Here is an 18,556-nt window from a genome sequence, read left to right on the forward strand (position 1 = left end):
TGCTAGGGAGGGCATCAAGCAGTGTCATGTGACAGCCACACTTCTGCAGGGCAGATATGCATCTGTCCTTTCTAGTTTTTTTTTTTTTTTTTTTTGGTAACGGATGAAACTCAAGACCTTGCATTTGCCTAGCAGGCATTTGTGCTTCTGAGCTAAATACTTGGCTTTTTTCAGTACTTCTTGGAAACAGGAAGTCAAGTCTTCTGGGTTTTAATAAATTGAAAACTTCACACAGTATTAGATAACATACAGCAGCCAGCAGGAGAAAATATTAACTCAAAGGATCTAAGAAAGACTGCAGGATGCTGCTTTCTTGGGGAGGAGGTGCACACTGCCCCTCTGGCACCTAGTGGTTTCAGATGGGGTCTTTGATGTCCTCTTTCTTGAGCTGTATCAGCCATCTTCAGTCTCCAGAGTAGAGAAGGCCTGACCCAAGGGCATCTTGGTGGCCACCAGAACCAGATTTCTAGGGGACAATTCAGGGCTGAAGATGGGCAAGAGCTCAGCGTGGAAGCCTGGAAGAAAGGTAGGGCTAATCAGAAAGGGGACACATAGGCCAGACTCTTCACTTAGCACTTCCTGCCAGCTGGCAGGCACAGCCACTTTCTCCAGTAGGCAGTCTCTGGAGAAGCTGGTGTCTGAGGAACTGACTACAGGCTTTTCATACCCTTCAAGTTCTACATGCCTGGAACACTTGCTTAACTGCATTTCTTAAATCCCCCAGTCCACGAGGTAGTGATTGGGTCTGGTGGATGTAAGGCTGGGGTTGAAGGAGGAACTCTTAAAACTTCAGCTCCTGCCCCTTACCTTGCTCCTGAAGGTAGAGCAGCCGGTCTAGCAGAATCAGTGTCTCCACCAATGGTGCAAGCAGGAGGGCCAGACTGAAGAAGGCCACCACCCGGTTCTCCTGGGCCTGGTAAGCCTGAAGGGCAGCCAGGTTCAGTGGCAGCTGGGGGTCCAGTCCCACTCGCTGTAGCCCCTGCTGCACATATCTGTAGGGTCACCCAGATGGCACTTAGTTTAGGAACCTCTACCTCCCACTTTGCCTGTTCCTCCTTTGACTCCAACTTTATTTGATTTGCTACCCCAACATACAATTTTTTTTCTTGTTGTGCTGGAATTATAGGTATGTGGCACCACAACCAGCTAAATTGTACTTTGGGGGACGGGGGGTACCATTAATCAAATTCATGACTTCATGCTTGTCAGGCAAGTGCTGTGCCACTGAGCTATATCCCCAGCTAAACTACTTTTTAAAGAGTCAGGGTCTCGGGGCTGGAGATTTAGCTCAGAGGCTTAAGCACCTGCCTTGCAAGCAGGCAGTCATGAGTTCGATCCCCGGTACCAGAAAAAAGGAAAAAAAAAAAAGAGTCAGGATCATCACGGTATGATGGGTATAGCTACCTGGGGGGCTAAGGCAGGAAGATCACAAATTTTAATGCCAACCTGGGCAATGTGGTAAGACCTTGTCTCAAAAAAATAAAAGGGCTATGGATTTACTTCAGGATAAGATTCTGGGTTCAATCTCACTAGCAAAACAAATGAAAACAAAAACAACCCCCAAACAGGTGAAACTGGTAATATTGCCCATGGTGGCCCCAAATTCCTGGGCTCAACATCCCCTTGCCTCAGCTCTAAAATAGCTGGGACTATGGGCATGCACCCCAGTGCCTAGCCTAATATACATTAAAGGTTTCCCTGGCTATAAACTGTCTAATGGAAATTGATCAAAAAATTTATTTTCAGTTAAGCTCTTCCCAGTTATTTTGCCACATTTTTAACATTTAAAAACTACATTCAGAGCTGGATATAGTAGTGCACACCAATAATCCCAGCATTTAGGAGGCTGAGGAAGGAAGATTATTTCAAGTTCGAGACCAGCCTGGGCTACAAAGTGAGCACAAGGCCAGCCTGAACTGCACAGAAAAATCTTGTTTCAAAAAGACCAAAAAACCCACAACAAAACAAAAGCTTTACATTTGGCTTGGGGTGTACCTTAGCAGCAGGGTGCTTGCCTAGCATGCATGGAATCCTGGGTCTGAATCCCAACACTGCAGATAAAACAGTCATGTATGGGGTTGGGGATTTAGCTCAGTGGCATAAGCACCTGCCTAGCAAGTGTGTGGTTGTGAGTTCGATCCCCAGTACCGATAAAAAAAGAAAAAGACAAATAAATAAATAAACCACGTATCTTTCATCATCTCCTGATATGGTAAGGAGGATTTTTTTGTTGTTGCAGTACTGAGGATTGAATCTGGAGTTTCAAACTAAGCTAACTTCCCAGTCCTTTTTCAGACAGGATCTCACTAAGTTGTCCAGGCTAGCTTTGATTCTTCCTGCCTCATCCTTCCATGTGGCTGGGATCATAGGTGTGTGGCACTACACCTGGCTAAGGACAACTTTCAAACACATTGGAACATGCTGCCCCAGTCAGAGAATCCACTCCTCTAGGCACAGATTTTCTTTGGACATGCTAAGGATAAGTGGGTAGGGAGTTAGGTTGCCAATTGGTGACCCCCCTCAACCTCACTCTTCAATCTTGAGCTCATGGACCCTGGGGATCCCCTGCACGCCTGGGCGACGGAGCTCGGGACAAGCATGTCGGATGACGGTTTCCAATGTTGCACGGTAGCAGTGTGTTCGGAGGCCAGGGCCAGCTTTCTGTAGCCGCTCAGCATAGTCCTCCAGAGCATGGCAGGCCCCCTCCCGGAGCCTGTACGGCAATTCGAAGCCAGGCAGCCCAGCTACCCACTGACTCAGTGGGTAGCCACCAGGCTCACTGAGCTTCATGTAGCAGCATCCCACTGAGGCCAGGGCTGCCACCTCAGGACAGCAACAGAAGTGCCTCAGCAAGGCAACACTTAGGTCTCCACAGGCGTGGAGACCCGTCAGCAGCAAGCGAGTGTCACCACCCTGCTGTGGCTCCTCCAGGGGAAGCAGAAGTTCCTCACACAGGGCTGTGGGGTCGACCCACCGAACCACATGGTGGGGGCAGTGGTAAGGGCCTCTTGGGACCACCTGTGGAGGCAAGAAAGGACAAAACTAAGAAAGTCTGTCATTGGGACACCTCAGATACAGGAAAGGACCTATGCTCTGTGTTACTTCTTAAGGAGGAATAGAAAGGCTGGGACATGGGAGAGAGCTGCTGGACCATAATCAGGAGATGAAATAAACTGGGTCCATTGTTGCTGACTATGCAAATCTTTTATCTCTCAAACCCCAGTTTTCCTTTTTTTTTTTTTTTCCTATTATTAATTTGGGTCACACTGGGGGTCAAACCCAGAGCCTCACAGCTGGCTGAGTGCTCTAACACAGAGCTCTACCTCAGCCTCCAAGTTTTCGTGAATAATATGTCTAATGCCTGGTTGAGGACTAGGGATGGAGCTCAGAATAGAGTATTTGTTGGTTCAATCCCTGGAACCACCCCCACACACACAATAAAGATTTTTTGTTTGTTTTTGTTTTTGGAGACAAGGTTTTGCTGTCGATCAGGCTGGCCTTGAACTCACTGTGTAGTCTAGGCAGGCCTCAAACTTGGGGTAATCCTGCTGGTTCAGCCTCTTGAGTGCTGCAATTATAGCTATGTGCCACAATGCCCAGCTAGTAACAAATATGATGATAATACGTGACTGGCAACTTCACAGGTTATTGTGAAAAGAACACATTGTTGTGGAAAGCATTCTGTAATTTCAAGTGTCTATGAGATATGGGAAGGCTTTGGGGAAGGAAGATCTCAGGGAAGAGGCAGCAGAAGCAGGGAGCACACCAACTCAGGCTGAAACAGGAGAGCAGGAACTAAGCCAAGCAATCGCTGCTCCTGCAGTGGGGCTGCCCTACCTGTAGGCTCCTCTTTTTTTCCAAAGCCTGCAGAAGCTCCTGGTCCAGGCGCTGTGCACGCTCCACTAGTCTCTGATCCCCTTCAATGCTCTTCACCATCAGTCCCAGGCCCAGAGACATGAAGCGGGAAAGATGGCCCTTAAGTCATGACAGGGAGGACAGAGTCATCTCTGTTTAGAGTTCTGTCCACATTACCCAGCCTGGACACCTGAGTCCCAGGGCCCACAGAAACTTAAATTCTCTGCTGTTGGGAGCCACTAAAGCTGGAGATGGATCACACATACCAGGCTGACGCAAGGCCATCACTAGAACAAAAAGCGCCTTGAACGAGCCACATAAACAAGCTGCTGCAGCCCAGAGAACACCAAGCCACAGCACAATCCAAGCAATGGGTTGCTCTGCAAAGGGGTGTCATGTGACATCATGTTGCTAAATATATAAATAAATGCACTGCGTTGGTTGAGAGTTCCTTTCCTCCCATCAGGAGAGAGGGCTCCACCTGACCTCAGATTTTATCAATTTGTCTTTTTTCTTTCTTTTCCCATCCTCTTACTGCCCCTGCTACAGCCGGACACAACACTCTGCTGCCTGTTTCTGCTACTTCTCAGAACCTGCCTCCCTGGGCCCGAGGCCTTAAACCTGACTTCCAGTTCTTTTATTCTTATGGCTTGAAAAGACAGTATGTCTGGGGTCTGGCTCACCTGGCCTGAGCCCACGTCCACAACCTGAGTGCAGCCAGTGAGGTTACTCAGCTTCTTCACCAACTGAAAGAGGAGGGAGCAAAGGTCTCCTGGCCATTGGCTCTTCATCATTGGAGCAAATATCCATAATGAGAGTAGAGAGCCAAAGATGGCAGAAAAAGAGGGACAGAGGGAGCCATGAAAGACACAGAGGTCGGGAAACCATAGTGGAGGATGAGTGTGGATGCCCAGACCATGTTTGGGGCACTCAGGTTAGCGACTCAGTCTGCCCCATAGAGTAAGAGCCCTCTGTGAAGCTCAAAGCAGACCATGGAGATGTAAAAATGGGAATAGGAGTGATTCAGATACAGTTGCCAATCAATCCAGCAAAGGGATGAAGAAAGAGCTGCTCAGGTAGGATTACAGGATCTTCTGAGAAGAGAAGCATCTAGGGCCTCTGGTCCTACTGAAGTGCAGGGCATACATTTTTGTAACCCTCTGGCTAAACTCCCAGGGTTCCCTGCCACTGTCCATATTTCAGCCATCTTCTCACCTCTCCCAGCCTGCGGATTTCATGCTGCTTCTTGGGCCTGACATGTTTCCGGAAGGGAGCTGTCAGTCTGGAGCTCTGGCTGGGGTTCTCCAGGAACTCAGAGGGGGTCTGAAAGCTGGGCATCCGAGTAAAAGTCAGGGCATAGGCAGTGGACTTCAGGGCCAGCAGGGTGAGTGGCCACACCGACCTGTACCTGAGATAAGCCAGCCCAGGCCACAGTAAATAGTCCCGTCATGTCTTGAGTTCACCAGATCCTAACCTGGCCCTGGAAGACCTTAGGAAACAATGAGCAGTATCATTGCAGAACCTAGTGCCTTAAGTTCCCTAGCACAGGGCCTTTTCCATGCCATACCTGACCTCTTCTCCTTCTCCAGGCATCCCCAGCAGCTGTGAAGCCAGCTCCGGTGGCTCTAGTCCATCTAGCGCTTTCTGCCATGAGCAAGGGAGTGTGTCCCACAGGTTGTCTGTAAAAAATTCCTGCAAAAGAAATAGAGATGCATTCAAAAGGACACTACCAGACAGGGGGTTTAGCTCAGCGGCGTAAGCGCCTGCTTGGCAAATGCGAGGTCATGAGTTTGATCCCTGGCACCAAAAAAAAAAAAAAAAAAAAAAAGGTCACTACCTGTTACTATGCCCATTCTTCCCTGCCCATCTCACCTCACTCAGCAGGTACCTCTGCCTCCTGGAGGCAGCTCTCCTCCCAAGCCTGCTCCTTCCTCCTCTATCTTCTAAGGGGCTGACCTCTGCTTCTGAGTCCAGACTGTATGCTGGGCTTTCATTGTATCTTTCATTGTCACATTTGTGTCAGTCGTCTCCACTTTTTTTGGGAACAGGGAGGGAGATGGGGTCTATACAGGTGCCCAGGTGGACCTCAAACTCAGATATTTCTGCAATAGCCTCTGCAGCAGCAGGGACTACAGGTGTGTGTATACCTGGCTTCAACTGAATTTCTTTAAGGTGGGGATGGTGTCTTCACATATGCCTCCCTAACACTACCATAGTAACTGTCTCACCAGTATTAGCACATTATCATTTTGGGTTTTTTTAGGTACCAGGAATCAAACTCAGGACTCAGTGTTCGCCAGGCAGGCACTATGCTGCTGAGCTATATCCCTAGCCCCACATTATCATTTTGTAATCTGCCATTTTATGTGCCACACACACACATATGTATAGAAATATACATGCATATATATGTATATATGTGTATATATATATATACACATACATTCATATTTTTTTGACACAAGGTCTCACTATGAAGTTCAGATTAACCTTGAACTCACTGTGTAGCCAGGCTGACCTCAAACTAATAGCAGTTCTCCTGCCTCAGCCTCCAGAGTTCTGGGATTATGGCATGTACTACCATACTGGCCATTATTTTGTTTCTTTTGAGACACAGTCTTACTATGTAGTCCAGTCTGACCTTAAACTCATTATGTAGCCCAAGCTAGCCTCAAACTTGTGATTCTCCTGCCTCAGCCTCCCAAGTGCTAGGATTACAGGTGTATACCACCTGTAAATATACACTGACACATACATATTTTTAATCACTCATTTACTCATCATAAATTTTGGGGCTTTGTTTTGGCTTTACACCAATCTCTGTCCTCAGCTCAGGAGATACAATAGTGATACTGCAGAGTTTACATTAAAAAAAAAAAAAAATCTCACAGACTAGGGAGGTAGTGCTGGTACAGTGCTTTCCCAGCCTGTGTAAAGCCCTGAATTTGATCATCAGCTATACAAAGTAATAATCACAAAAATTATTTCAGCTAACGTCGAGCACCACCAACAATATAACATTTAGAAAAGTTATGTAAAATAAAATTTATTAGAAAACTACTTCAGATAGAGTGATGGGGGAAGCCTTGGCTGAGGTTAGCTAAGACTCGAACGTTTAACAGGAATCAGACGTATAAAGAAAATACAAAGCCAAGCGTCACAGTGCACACTTGTAATCCTAGCACTCAGGAAAGTGATCATAGCAGGACAATTGTCATGAGTTTGGGACTAGCCTGGGCTACATAACAAGACCCTGTCTCAAAAACAAAGTAAAACAAAACTCTGAAGAAGCCAGGCATGATGGCACATGCCTGTAATCCCAGCACTCAGGAAACTGAGGCAGGAGGATCATCTCAAGTTCAAGGCTAGCCTGGACTACAGTGAGTTCATGTTGGGAGCAGGAACCAGGGGTCCGGCAGTGAATGGGTGTGGAAAACCACACACTGAAGCTGGACCTCAACCAGTTCCTTATCCTACAATAACCTCAGCCTTCTAGACAAAGCATCGCTCTGATATTAACCTGGGAATAGCTTCATAACATAAGCAAAGAAGTTTCTCATGGACCCAGGAACATGTTTACCTCCTGGGCTGCACAACAAAGAAGTTTCTCACGGGCCCAAGAACATGTTTACCTTTGCTGCATGCACAAGAAAGTGTCCTGAAGTGACTTGTACTGCTCTTTGTTTTGAAACACTATAAAAACTCTGGAGTCCTTTAATAAATCGCCTTTTGCCTCCTGAGCAACTGGTCTCCCTGAGTCTTCGTCTCTCGCCTGACTCCTTCCCCGCGCTGGCCGCGGCACCTGGCACCTGGCGCCCGAACGTGGGGCTTGGAATATAAGCATTCGGAGCGTTCTTCCAGTGGAAGGAGAATCGGGAGTTCCGAGAAGACCGCTGCTAGGAGGACCCGGGTAAGTGAAAGCGAAAGTAGCAGGGAGTGGCATATACGCAGGGGTGAGAATGGGTAACTCCCCGTCTTCAGAACGGGAACTTTTTGAACAAGTTATTTCCTCTTTGTTAAAGAGTAGGGGCATTCCTGTAGCTAAGCTCCAAATTCATCGGTTTGTTGATTTTGTGCATCAAGTTTGCCCCTGGTTTCCAGAACAGGGAATGGTTAATGTTGAGACTTGGAAGACAGTAGGAGAAAAGATTAAGGATTATTATTGTGCTTGTGGTCCTGAGAAGGTTCCTGTGGATGTGTTTCCGATTTGGACTCTAATTAAGGACTGTTTAAAAGGGGACTCTGAGTCTAGTAAACGGGAAAAAAGAACTCGAGAAAGTTTTATAAGAAAAACCAAATCCTCAGAGAATGTGGCATCCTCCTTATACCGCCCCCTGCCCTCTGCTCCGCCACCACTCTCTGAGCCGCCCTGTTACGAGCAGCCCGACCTCCACATGATTAACAAAATAAACAATAGGCCTGATGATTTACAAGTCAATAACCCTGATAGAGAAGCTGATTCAGATTCAGACGAAGAATTAGGTCTGAAAGAATGGGAAGAGTTAGAGCGTGAGGCCTCCCAATATGAGCATCAACATGAGGCTTTCATGCTTCAAGATCAGGCAAACCCACAATGTAAAGAACCAACGGAGGGCTTAGAAAACTTGATTGAAACATTTAAAAAAGAATTGTCTGATATGGCTAAGCAGATTCAAAAGTTATCTGAGGTTAATTTAAGGGATCAACAGCATAAAAGTTGTAGTACTTCTTCATTGGCAAGGCCTTTGTTTGATCAATATGAAACTTCTACCACACCTCTTGTTGCTCGAGTAGGATTTAGACCAATGCCTTTATTGCCCCCACCTGTGCCTATACGTCCTGTTGCACCTTTAGCGATATCCCCCTTACAACGTGCACTTCAAGAAGCTAGAAAGCAAGGCGAAAATTTAGAGGGATTTCAAGTTTACCCAGTAGTAAGGAGAGTTACTCCACAAGGACAACCATACAATGAACATGAGGGGCTTGCTTTTAAAACAATTAAAGAATTAAAGATGGCAGCTACACAATACGGAGCTACTGCTCCTTTTACTATGTCTATTCTTGAATCAGTAGCGAGCCAGGCTTTGCCGCCTCAAGATTGGAAGCTTTTAGCTAAGGCTATACTGAATGGGGGAGATTATCTTCTTTGGCTATCAGAATATGAAGAGACTACCATGGGATATGCATTAGACGATCAAGCTATTGCTAATGGAATTTCTATGGATCATCTTCAAGGGAAAGGGGCTTTTGCGGCCCTGGGTGCTCAATTAAATTACCCTGGCTATGCCTATGATTTGATTCGATGGGCCGCTTTAGCAGCATGGAAAAAATTGCCACAATCAGGATCAAAGAAGGGAGAATTAGGCAAGATTAAACAGGGTCCTGATGAACCATTCCAGGATTTTGTCTCTCGCCTCCTTCAGGCTGCTGGACGATTGATAAGTGATCAAGAAACCAGCAATATATTAGTAAAAAAATTGGCTTTTAAAAATGCCAATGCAGTCTGCCAAGCAGCAATTCGACCCTGGAAGGGACGGGGCACCTTAAATGATTACATCAGACTCTGTGCAGACATAGGAGCAGGATATATTCAAGGATTGTCTATGGCAGCTGCTTTGAAGGGACAAACCCTGCAAGAATGTTTGGCAATACAACATAGCAAACGTAAAAAACGTATCCTTGGCCCTCCAGGAAGTTGTTACAATTGTGGAAAAATGGGGCATATTGCCAAACAATGCTCTGATTCTCCAAAAGGTGGGAATAATGCAAACAATAAGGTTAAAATTGATAAAAAGCCAAAAGCCCCAGGGTTATGTCCATGCTGTAAGAGAGGAGATCACTGGGCTAATGAATGTTATTTTAAAAGAGATAAGGAAGGCAATCTACTACCCCCCCAGCAGGGAAACTCCAAGAGGGGCCAGCCCCAGGCCCAGCAACAAATCTTCGGGGCAATTCAACCCAGAAACAATCCGTTTCAGACTCTCCAGAGCAACTCCAGGAAGCACAGGATTGGACCTCAGTTCCTCAACCCACATCATATTAACCCCAGAGCTAGGAGTCCAACTGATACCTACTAGCATTTATGGCCCGTTACCTCCAAACAATTGGGGGCTTTTACTAGGCAGAAGTGGATTTACTTTAAAAGGACTTATAGTACTTCCTGAAGTGATAGATCAAGATTATGAGGGAGAAATTAAAGTTATGGCTAAAACCGATACAGTAGTCATTAATATACCTCCGGGTACCCGTACAGCACAGTTATTATTGTTGCCCCTTATTCAAGGAAAACAAAAGATGCTCAGGAAAAAACCTAAGGCACCGAAGGGTTTGGCTCCTCTGATGCTTTTCTTATTCGACAAATACAAGATGAAAGACCAGAGTGCTTACTAAAAATACAGGGAAAAACCTTTCTTGGAATAATGGATACAGGGGCTGATGTTTCTGTTATAAGACAACAAGACTGGCCTTCATCCTGGCCCTTGGATCCTGTCCCTGCTGTTCTCCAAGGAGTCGGGCAAGCCCCCGCTCCTTTTAAATTCTCTTCTATATTATCCTGGACTGATTTGGAGGGATATACTGGAGAATTCCAACCACATGTTTTACCTAATCTTCTCCTAAATTTGTGGGGACGAGACATGCTAAGCCAAATGGGAGTGGAGTCCAAGTCCCACTGTGACCAAACAGATGTTGCAAATGGGCCAATTGCCATTTGCAGGCATGGGAAAAAATAATCAAAGTATCAAAGACCCTTTATCCATCCCACAAAAGGTTGATAAACAGGGGTTGGATTTTTCTTAGTAGCCGCCCCGCTATCCATGCTGATAAAATTAATTGGAAATCTGATACACCAGTATGGGTAGATCAGTGGCCCATGCCTGAGGCTAAACTCCAAGCCGCCAGGCAATTAGTGCAGTAACAGTTAGTCTGTGGTCACATCCGACCTTCCTCCTCCCCCTGGAATTCGCCTATATTTGTGATAGAAAAGAAATCAGGAAAATGGAGATTATTACAAAACCTTAGAAAAGTTAATGATACTATGTTTCCTATGGGGGCTCTTCAGCCTGGACTTCCATCACCTATGGCAATACCTCTGTCACATCATTGTATTGTTCTTGATTTGAAAGATTGTTTTTATACTATCCCTCTCCACCCCGAGGATTGCAAGAGATTTTCTTTTAGTATTCCTTCCTGTAATTTGTCCTCACCTATGGAAAGATATGAGTGGGATGTGTTACCTCAAGGTAAGGCTATTAGCCCCACCTTGTGTCAAAAGTTTGTACATGCAGCCATTGCCAATACCAGATCTAAATTTGCCTCTGCTACCATTATTCATTATATGGATATTTTAATAGCCCATCAAGATTCTGAGATGCTTTTGCAAGTATATGCCTCTCTTCATCAGGATTTAACAAATAATGGGCTGGTCATCGCGCCTGAGAAGGTCCAAACTTCACCTCCTTATTCTTATCTAGGTTTTCACTTATATCCACAGCATTTTTCTTCTCCACGATTGTCTGTTAATACTTCTCACTTGTGTACGTTACATGATTTTCAAAAACTCTTAGGCGAAATTAATTGGATCCTGCCATCTCAAGACCTCCACCCATTGTTTTCCTTATTAGCTGGAGATTCTAACCCAAGTTCACCCTGCCAAATGATAGCAGAAGCTCGCAAAGCTCTTGAACTGGTTAATAAGGCTTTTCAAAGTGCGCAGCTTCATTATTGTGATTATTCCACTCCCTGGTCTCTTATCATCATACCCACGTCCTTTTCCCCTACAGGTGTGTTATATCAACAGGGAGTTCTCTCATGGATTCATGGTTCGCATTCCCCGCAAAGGGCTCTCCCCCCTTATGCCTCTTTGGTCGCAGAAAGGATTATGCAAGGAAGAAAACTGTCTATAATGCATTTAGGAAGAGACCCTCACTCTATTATAATCCCTTATACATCTGAACAGCTCAAATGGTTGCTTAATATGACTGATTATTTTCCTCTATCTCTAGCGTCCTATACCGGTCAAATCCAACATCATTATCCCAAGGATAAAATTCTTCAATTTGCCTCTAAAGTTACCTTCTCATTTCCTCAAATCATACGCATGAAACCCCTTGTTAATGCTATTACTTTATTTTCAGATGGAAGCTCCAATGAAAAGCTATTTTAGTATCCCCAAATCAAACTTATGTATGACAATTGAGGAGTACTTCAGCTCAGAAGACTGAACTTTATGCTGTTTATCGGGCTTTTATTCTTTTCTTTGATGTTCCCTTAAATTTGTTTTCAGAGAGCCAATATGTAGTACAAGCCTTGTCTGTTTTAGAATGCGTACCTGTTATCAACACTGCTAACATCCTTGTTGCACAGTTTTTTGGTCTCATTCAATCATCTTTACATTCTCGATCTGCACCTTGTTTTGTAGGACATATTCGCAGTCACTCTAATCTCCCAGGCGCTCTGACTCTTGGAAATGCAATTGCAGATCAAGCCACGCATATTGGACTGTCTGCTGTTTCGCAAGCACAACAGTCACATGCTCTTCATCACCAAGCTGCACAAGTTTTACGTTATCAATATGGTATAACACAGCAGCAAGCACAAGAAATTGTTAAAAACTGTTCCTCGTGTGCGCCTCTCCTTCCAGTACCTCATTTTGGAGTCAACCCTCGAGGACTCCATCCAAACGACATCTGGCAGATGGATGTCACTTATTATCCTTTTTTTGGGTCATTAAAATACTACACATCACCATAGATACCTTTTCTCATTACATGCTTGCTTCACCTATGACTGGAGAAACTGCCACCCATGTAATACAACACCGACTATATTGTTTCTCTATCCTAGGCATTCCTCGATCCATTAAAACTGATAATGGCCCAGCATATGTTAGTAAACCCTTTGCCAAATTCTGTCAGACTTTCCATATTAAACATGTTACTGGATTACCTTATAACCCTCAAGGACAAGGAATTGTTGAACGTGCTAATCTCTCACTAAAAAACACGTTAAAGAAATTAAAAAGGGGGAGATGGTATAAGTATTCTCTCAAAACCCTTCTTAACCATGCTCTTAACGTTCTTAATTTTTTAACTTTTGATGCTTCCAATAGATCTGCAGCTGAGAGACATTGGTCTCCTGATTTGCCCTCCAAACCAGTGGTGTATTGGAAAGACCCATTAACTAATCTATTACATGGTCCTGACCCAGTATTGATATGGGGGAGAGGATATGTTTGTGTTTTTCCCACAGACGCTGATACACCCAGGTGGATCCCAGAATGTTGTGTACGACATGCCCAAGAGCAAGATAGAAAAACTGCGCAGGAAGATGCTTCGACTAACCATGACCTCGAGGACGAGAACAACGACCAGAAGGCCTCCTGCGACAAGAGATGAAACTCTTCTGTTTTTGGCTCAACTGCTAAGCATTATTTGGGTTTTGCATACATTTCAAACGCCTGTGTGGGCGGATAATTATTGGGCATTTGTACCTAATCCTCCTTTGTTGCACCCTATGTCATGGGGCGACAACGATGATGTTACTGTTTATGTAAATAATACTCGAGTCTTAAGTTTTCCTTCTTCCACTCATATACAACCTATCTCTATTGTATATAATTACACTGGAATGTCTACTTCATTACCCCTATGTTTTTCTAAAACAAATGAGAATTGTACATTAATAGAAAGATACTCTGATTGGGATGGAAACTTTTACTAATGGAACGCACTGTGGAGTAGATATGATGTATATATTTCACAACAGTAGTGAAACTAGAGTGGGAAAAGGCAATCCCTCTGAGCATATTCCCGAATGTAGACAAAAATACCCAAGCAAAAGTGTATATGGACCCTCATGGCGTTTGTGCCATCATAATTATACTATATGTTACAAAGATCTATGTGATTGGAGTGATTATAGAGAAACAACCTACAGGTCCCGAAATTTATTATATGGAATATGCACAAGGAATAACATCACCTTTTTTACCATGCTGTGGAAGTTGGTTGCAGCTCTTGATTATATTGCTGTTGCAAAACAAAAAGTTGTATGGCAACATATAGGGACACAGGATGCTATTTCTGTTAATGGCACAGTAAAAAATGTAACTATCATAGCTTGTGTTTCTGAACCATATGGTGTTATCAGTGGAGAACTTACTGTAAAAAAGAACAATGAATCTTACGAAATTACTTGTAAAGATTGCATCTTATCCAATTGTGTTAATGCTTCACGAAACCACTCATCCATATTACTGGTCAAACAACCTCCATTTGTATTTTTACCTGTTAACATCACCACAGAGTGGTATCAAGATCCTTCTGTGATTATTTTGCAAAAGTTAACTAACCTTTTAAATCGGGCCAAATGATTTGTTGGGATGTTAATGACTGGAATTGCCGCACTTATTACTTTAATAGCCTCCACTGCAATGTCTGCAATATCTCTTACGGAAAGTGTGCAAACTGCATCCTATGTCAATGAATTATCCCATAATGTTTCTCTGGTTTTGAAAATACAGGAAAATTGGGATAGCCTGATTGAACAGAAATTAAATGCTCTACAAGATACAGTAATAACCTTAGGAGACCAGTTATATGCTTTGCAAGTACAATCTTCTCTGAAATGTCATGCCTTATACAAACATATTTGTGTTACTTCACATAGATATAATCAAAGTGATGTACCTTGGGATAGCGTGAAAAATCATTTGCTAGGAATATGGCATAATTCCAATACTTCTCTAGATTTGCTTAAGCTGCATAAAACTATCCAAGACATAACCAATGCGCCGGCAATAAAAAGTTGATACAGCAAAAGAAACTGAGCAAATATTCGACGCATTAACCAGCCATTTCCCAAGCCTCACGGGTGTTTCACATTTTATCATTCTAGCTGGTATTGGAGCTCTAGCATTTATCGCCATGATAACGATTTCTCCATATTTTGTGAGAATTGTTGTTGGACAAATGAGAAATGTGCTTTTGGACTTGAAACGTTTTAAATTAGAATCAATGGCTAGTGAAATTCCCACGCGACGCTTTGTCTAAGAAATAAGGGGTATATGTTGGGAGCAGGAACCAGGGGTCTGGCAGTGAACGGGTGTGGAAAACCACACACTGAAGCTGGACCTCAACCAGTTCCTTATCCTGCAATAACCTCAGCCTTCTAGACAAAGCATCGCGCTGATATTAACCTGGGAATAGCTTCATAACATAAGCAAAGAAGTTTCTCATGGGCCCAGGAACATGTTTACCTCCTGGGCTGCACAACAAAGAAGTTTCTCATGGGCCCAAGAACATGTTTACCTTTGCTGTATGCACAAGAAAGTGTCCTGAAGTGACTTGTACTGCTCTTTGTTTTGAAACACTATAAAAACTCTGGAGTCCTTTAATAAATCGCCTTTTGCCTCCTGAGCAACTGGTCTCCCTGCATCTTCAGTCTTTCGCCTGACTCCTTCCCCGTGTTGACCGCGGCACCTGGCAAGTTCAAGGTCAGCCAGAATTATACAGTGAGACCCATCTTAAAAAACAAAAACAAAGGGGCTGGAGATTTAGCTCAGCAGCATAAGCACCTGCCTTGCAAGCAGGCAGTCTTGAGTTTGATCCCTGGTACCAATAAAAAAAAAACAAAAACAAATTATGACAAACCTACTGCCAACATCATATTAAGTGAGGAAAAAGTGAAAGCCTGTTCTTTAAAATCAGGAACAAAACAAGGATGTCCACAATCCCCACACCTGTTTAATATGGTACTTAAAACTTTAGCCAGCACAATCAAACAAGAGAAAGGGGATATTTATAGGAAAGGAAGAAGTCAAACTATTTGTATTCACAGATGACATGATCCTTTAAATAGAAGACCCAAAAAATTCCACCAAGATTTCTAGAACTTCACGAATTCAACAGACAAAACTCAATAGGATTCCAGCCAGGTGTGATGGTCCACGCCTATAATCCCAGCCCTTGGGCAGCTGAGGCAGGAAGGATCTCCTGGACTAGTGAGATCCTGTCTTAAAAAACAAACAAACAAACAAAAAACCACAACAGGATTCCTGTATTCACCAAGAAAGAAATTAGAAAAATAACATCATTCACAACTTTAAGAAAAATACTTGGGAATTAATCTAATGAAGTGAATGACATCTATAATAAAAACTAAAGTACTCTGAAAAAGGAGATCAAAAGGACATCAGCTATGCTTAGCTATCACACATGTTAAAGTGATATATGTACATCCATGTTTATAGCAGCACAATTCATAATATGTGCTAAATTTTGGAAGCAGCCTATATGTCTATCAACAGATGAATAGATAAAGTGTATTTATACACAATGGAGTACTACTCTGCTATAAAGTATAAACCTGAGTCATTTGTAGGAAAATGGGTGCACCTTGACCACAATGTTGAGTGAAATAAACTGGACATACAAGTTTAAATATCACATGGTTTCTCCTACATAAGAAACTCAATGTATAAATAAAGAGCAAAATAAAATACAGCTAATAGGAAACAAAGAGTTAGCTCTTTTGTAAATGAGAAAGGGACTAAGAGATGGAAGGAATTAATTTTTTTTTTTTTGTCTTTTTTGTTTTTATCAGTACCAGGGATCGAACTCAGGTGCCTTATGCCGCTGAGCTAAATCCCCAGCCCCAGGAATGATTTTTAAGATATGTACATGTACCAACTCTGCATAATGATTACATTCACTAGTACTAATAATAATAAAAAATAATATAATAAAAAATATAGACAAAAAGGGCTAGGGATGAGGCTCAGCATGAAGGCTTTTAGTTCAATCCTTAATACCACACACATACACACACACAAAGAGAAAATACAAACAATAACAAATATTCACATAATACTTTCTATGCCAGGAACTGTTGAAAACATCTGACAGGTATGAACCTAATTAATAAACAGCTTTATGAGACAGGTTCTATTTTGAGCCCCCATTTTACAGATGAAACTAAAACAACAATTGAATGACCTCCCTGATTCAAAAAGCTAGTAAAGGGCTGGGGATTTAGCTCAGTGGCATAAGTGCCTGCCTTGCAAGCACATGGTCGTGAGTTTGAACCCCAGTACAAAGAAAAAAGATCTTAAAAGGAAAAAACCCCAAAAAGCTAGTAAAGAGAAGAGCTAGAAAATGAAACCTATTTTATTCAAATGCTTGCTCTTAACTGATTTGCTCTATTGCTTTTCCAGGAAGCTTTTCCAGGCAGACCAACAAATGCAAAGGCTCAAACACCTATCAAATTTGTGAGACAGAAATCAGGCCAGTGTAACATAGCAGAGTGAACGTAGGAAAAAAATGAAATATGATGTGGACAAAGCAGCAGCAGAGCTCCCATTATGCAGGGATATACAAATAACATAGTAAAGAATTAGCATTTCGGCTGGGGATTTAGCTCAGCGGCATAAGCGCCTGGCAGGCAGTCGTGAGTTCGATCCCTGGTACCGATAAAAATGAAAAAGACAAAAAAAAAAAAAAAAAAAGAATTAGCATTTCATCAAAGTATCTTGGAAGCAATGAAGTGTTGTGATAAGGTATTAAGATTTATGTTTGAAAGACTTCAAAGAGAAATGCTGGTTATGGACAGACATTAGTAAACAGAGAGCAAGTAGTTCAGGGAAGATGCTGGTGGCTTGGCCCACGGAGGTAACAATAGAGATTAAGGCGAATTAATTTGGCATCTGCGATGAAGGTAAAGCCAAGAGAACTTGAAGAATTGGACTGTGGATGAATGAAACAATAAATCAAGGATAGCTTCTGGGTTTGGGGTTCGAATACTTCAGTCACAATAATTCAACCATTTGTACATTATCTCATTTATTATTAGCAGTGATCCTTCAGATAGAGATCCATTTTATAGTTGAAACCAGGGACTGGAATAAAGCAGCGCGGGGGGGAGGGGGACCTTAATAGTAACACTGTACAGGAGGCAAGATTCTAGGCCCACTGTGATTCTAAAGCTAAACTTTCCACAATAAAAATGAGTTAGAATGAATTAACACGTGTTTTACTGTAACATTTCATACACTCCTAGGACAGTTCGATGTTAACTGCAGTACGACTCAAAGGTCCATGTTTTGGCCAGGCGTAGAGGAAATAACCCCCTTTTTACTCTTTCTTCTGGAATGACTACAAACTCAAGAGAAAAAAAGATCAAATGTAAATCCCTCGTCATGAGCACCTAGACAACCACACTAGCAGAGGCAGCCCGCCCACGACCCTGTGGACTCACAATGATGTAGGCGTCCAGGATGGAACGATACAGCGCCAGAACACGGGTGAGGTTCACAGCTAGCTGCCTTCGCTCCTCGAGGGAGAGGCTCCGAGCGGAGACGCCTGGCATCCCAAATTTCAACTGGTGGCACGGGGAGCGAGGACGCTGTGAGCTGGGATCCAGGATAAGTACCACACTGGACCAGAACCCCAGTGGGGGTCAGCTCCGCCAGCCGAACGGGAAGAGTTCTGAGCCTGGTCCCTGATGCTGCTTTTCTGGGACACCATAACCGGGCTGAAAATACTATAAAAGAAGCGCCTGTACCTGGTTTGAGGTCACAAGTCGCTACGCCTACAGTTCGCAGGTGCTGGCGTCCGAGTCACGTGAGCAGAGTGACAGCGTAGTGACGTCACAGAGACGTGAGGCGGCGCCAGTCCCCAACGGGGCAGGCCAAATTACTGCTATTGCCTTTTCCCTCCTAAGGACC

General features: G+C 43.6%; 1 protein-coding gene and 1 long non-coding RNA gene across 9 annotated transcripts; one reads left to right on the plus strand and one right to left on the minus strand.

Moving 5' to 3' along the window:
- Positions 1 to 194: 194 nt before the first annotated feature.
- Mettl25b (methyltransferase like 25B) lies at positions 195 to 18,529 on the minus strand. Of its 7 annotated transcripts, none has more exons than XM_063250373.1 (8): positions 18,394 to 18,529; positions 5,423 to 5,547; positions 5,071 to 5,263; positions 4,539 to 4,601; positions 3,838 to 3,975; positions 2,531 to 3,018; positions 808 to 992; positions 195 to 515 (listed from the first exon to the last, which is right to left on the minus strand). In XM_063250373.1, the coding sequence occupies exons 2-8, from the start codon at positions 5,446 to 5,448 to the stop codon at positions 394 to 396; spliced, it is 1,215 nt and encodes a 404-aa protein (XP_063106443.1). In that variant the 5' UTR covers positions 5,449 to 5,547; positions 18,394 to 18,529; the 3' UTR covers positions 195 to 393. The 7 variants fall into 7 exon arrangements, with proteins under 7 accessions (XP_063106443.1, XP_063106441.1, XP_003475444.1 ...); XM_063250371.1 differs by having other exon boundaries at positions 5,071 to 5,185; positions 18,088 to 18,430; XM_003475396.5 differs by having other exon boundaries at positions 18,088 to 18,430.
- Positions 7,582 to 15,251, plus strand: LOC106028894 (uncharacterized). 2 transcript variants are annotated; one of them, XR_001202538.2, is made up of 2 exons: positions 7,582 to 7,765; positions 13,084 to 15,251. It is a non-coding gene; the product is annotated as an uncharacterized LOC106028894 (long non-coding RNA). The 2 variants fall into 2 exon arrangements; XR_001202539.2 differs by having other exon boundaries at positions 7,592 to 7,765; positions 12,254 to 15,251.
- Positions 18,530 to 18,556: the final 27 nt, after the last annotated feature.

This window comes from Cavia porcellus, unplaced genomic scaffold (genome assembly GCF_034190915.1).
Source record: "Cavia porcellus strain 051 isolate PalLab524CR breed Dunkin Hartley unplaced genomic scaffold, mCavPor4.1 scaffold_6, whole genome shotgun sequence".
NCBI lineage: Eukaryota > Metazoa > Chordata > Mammalia > Rodentia > Caviidae > Cavia > Cavia porcellus.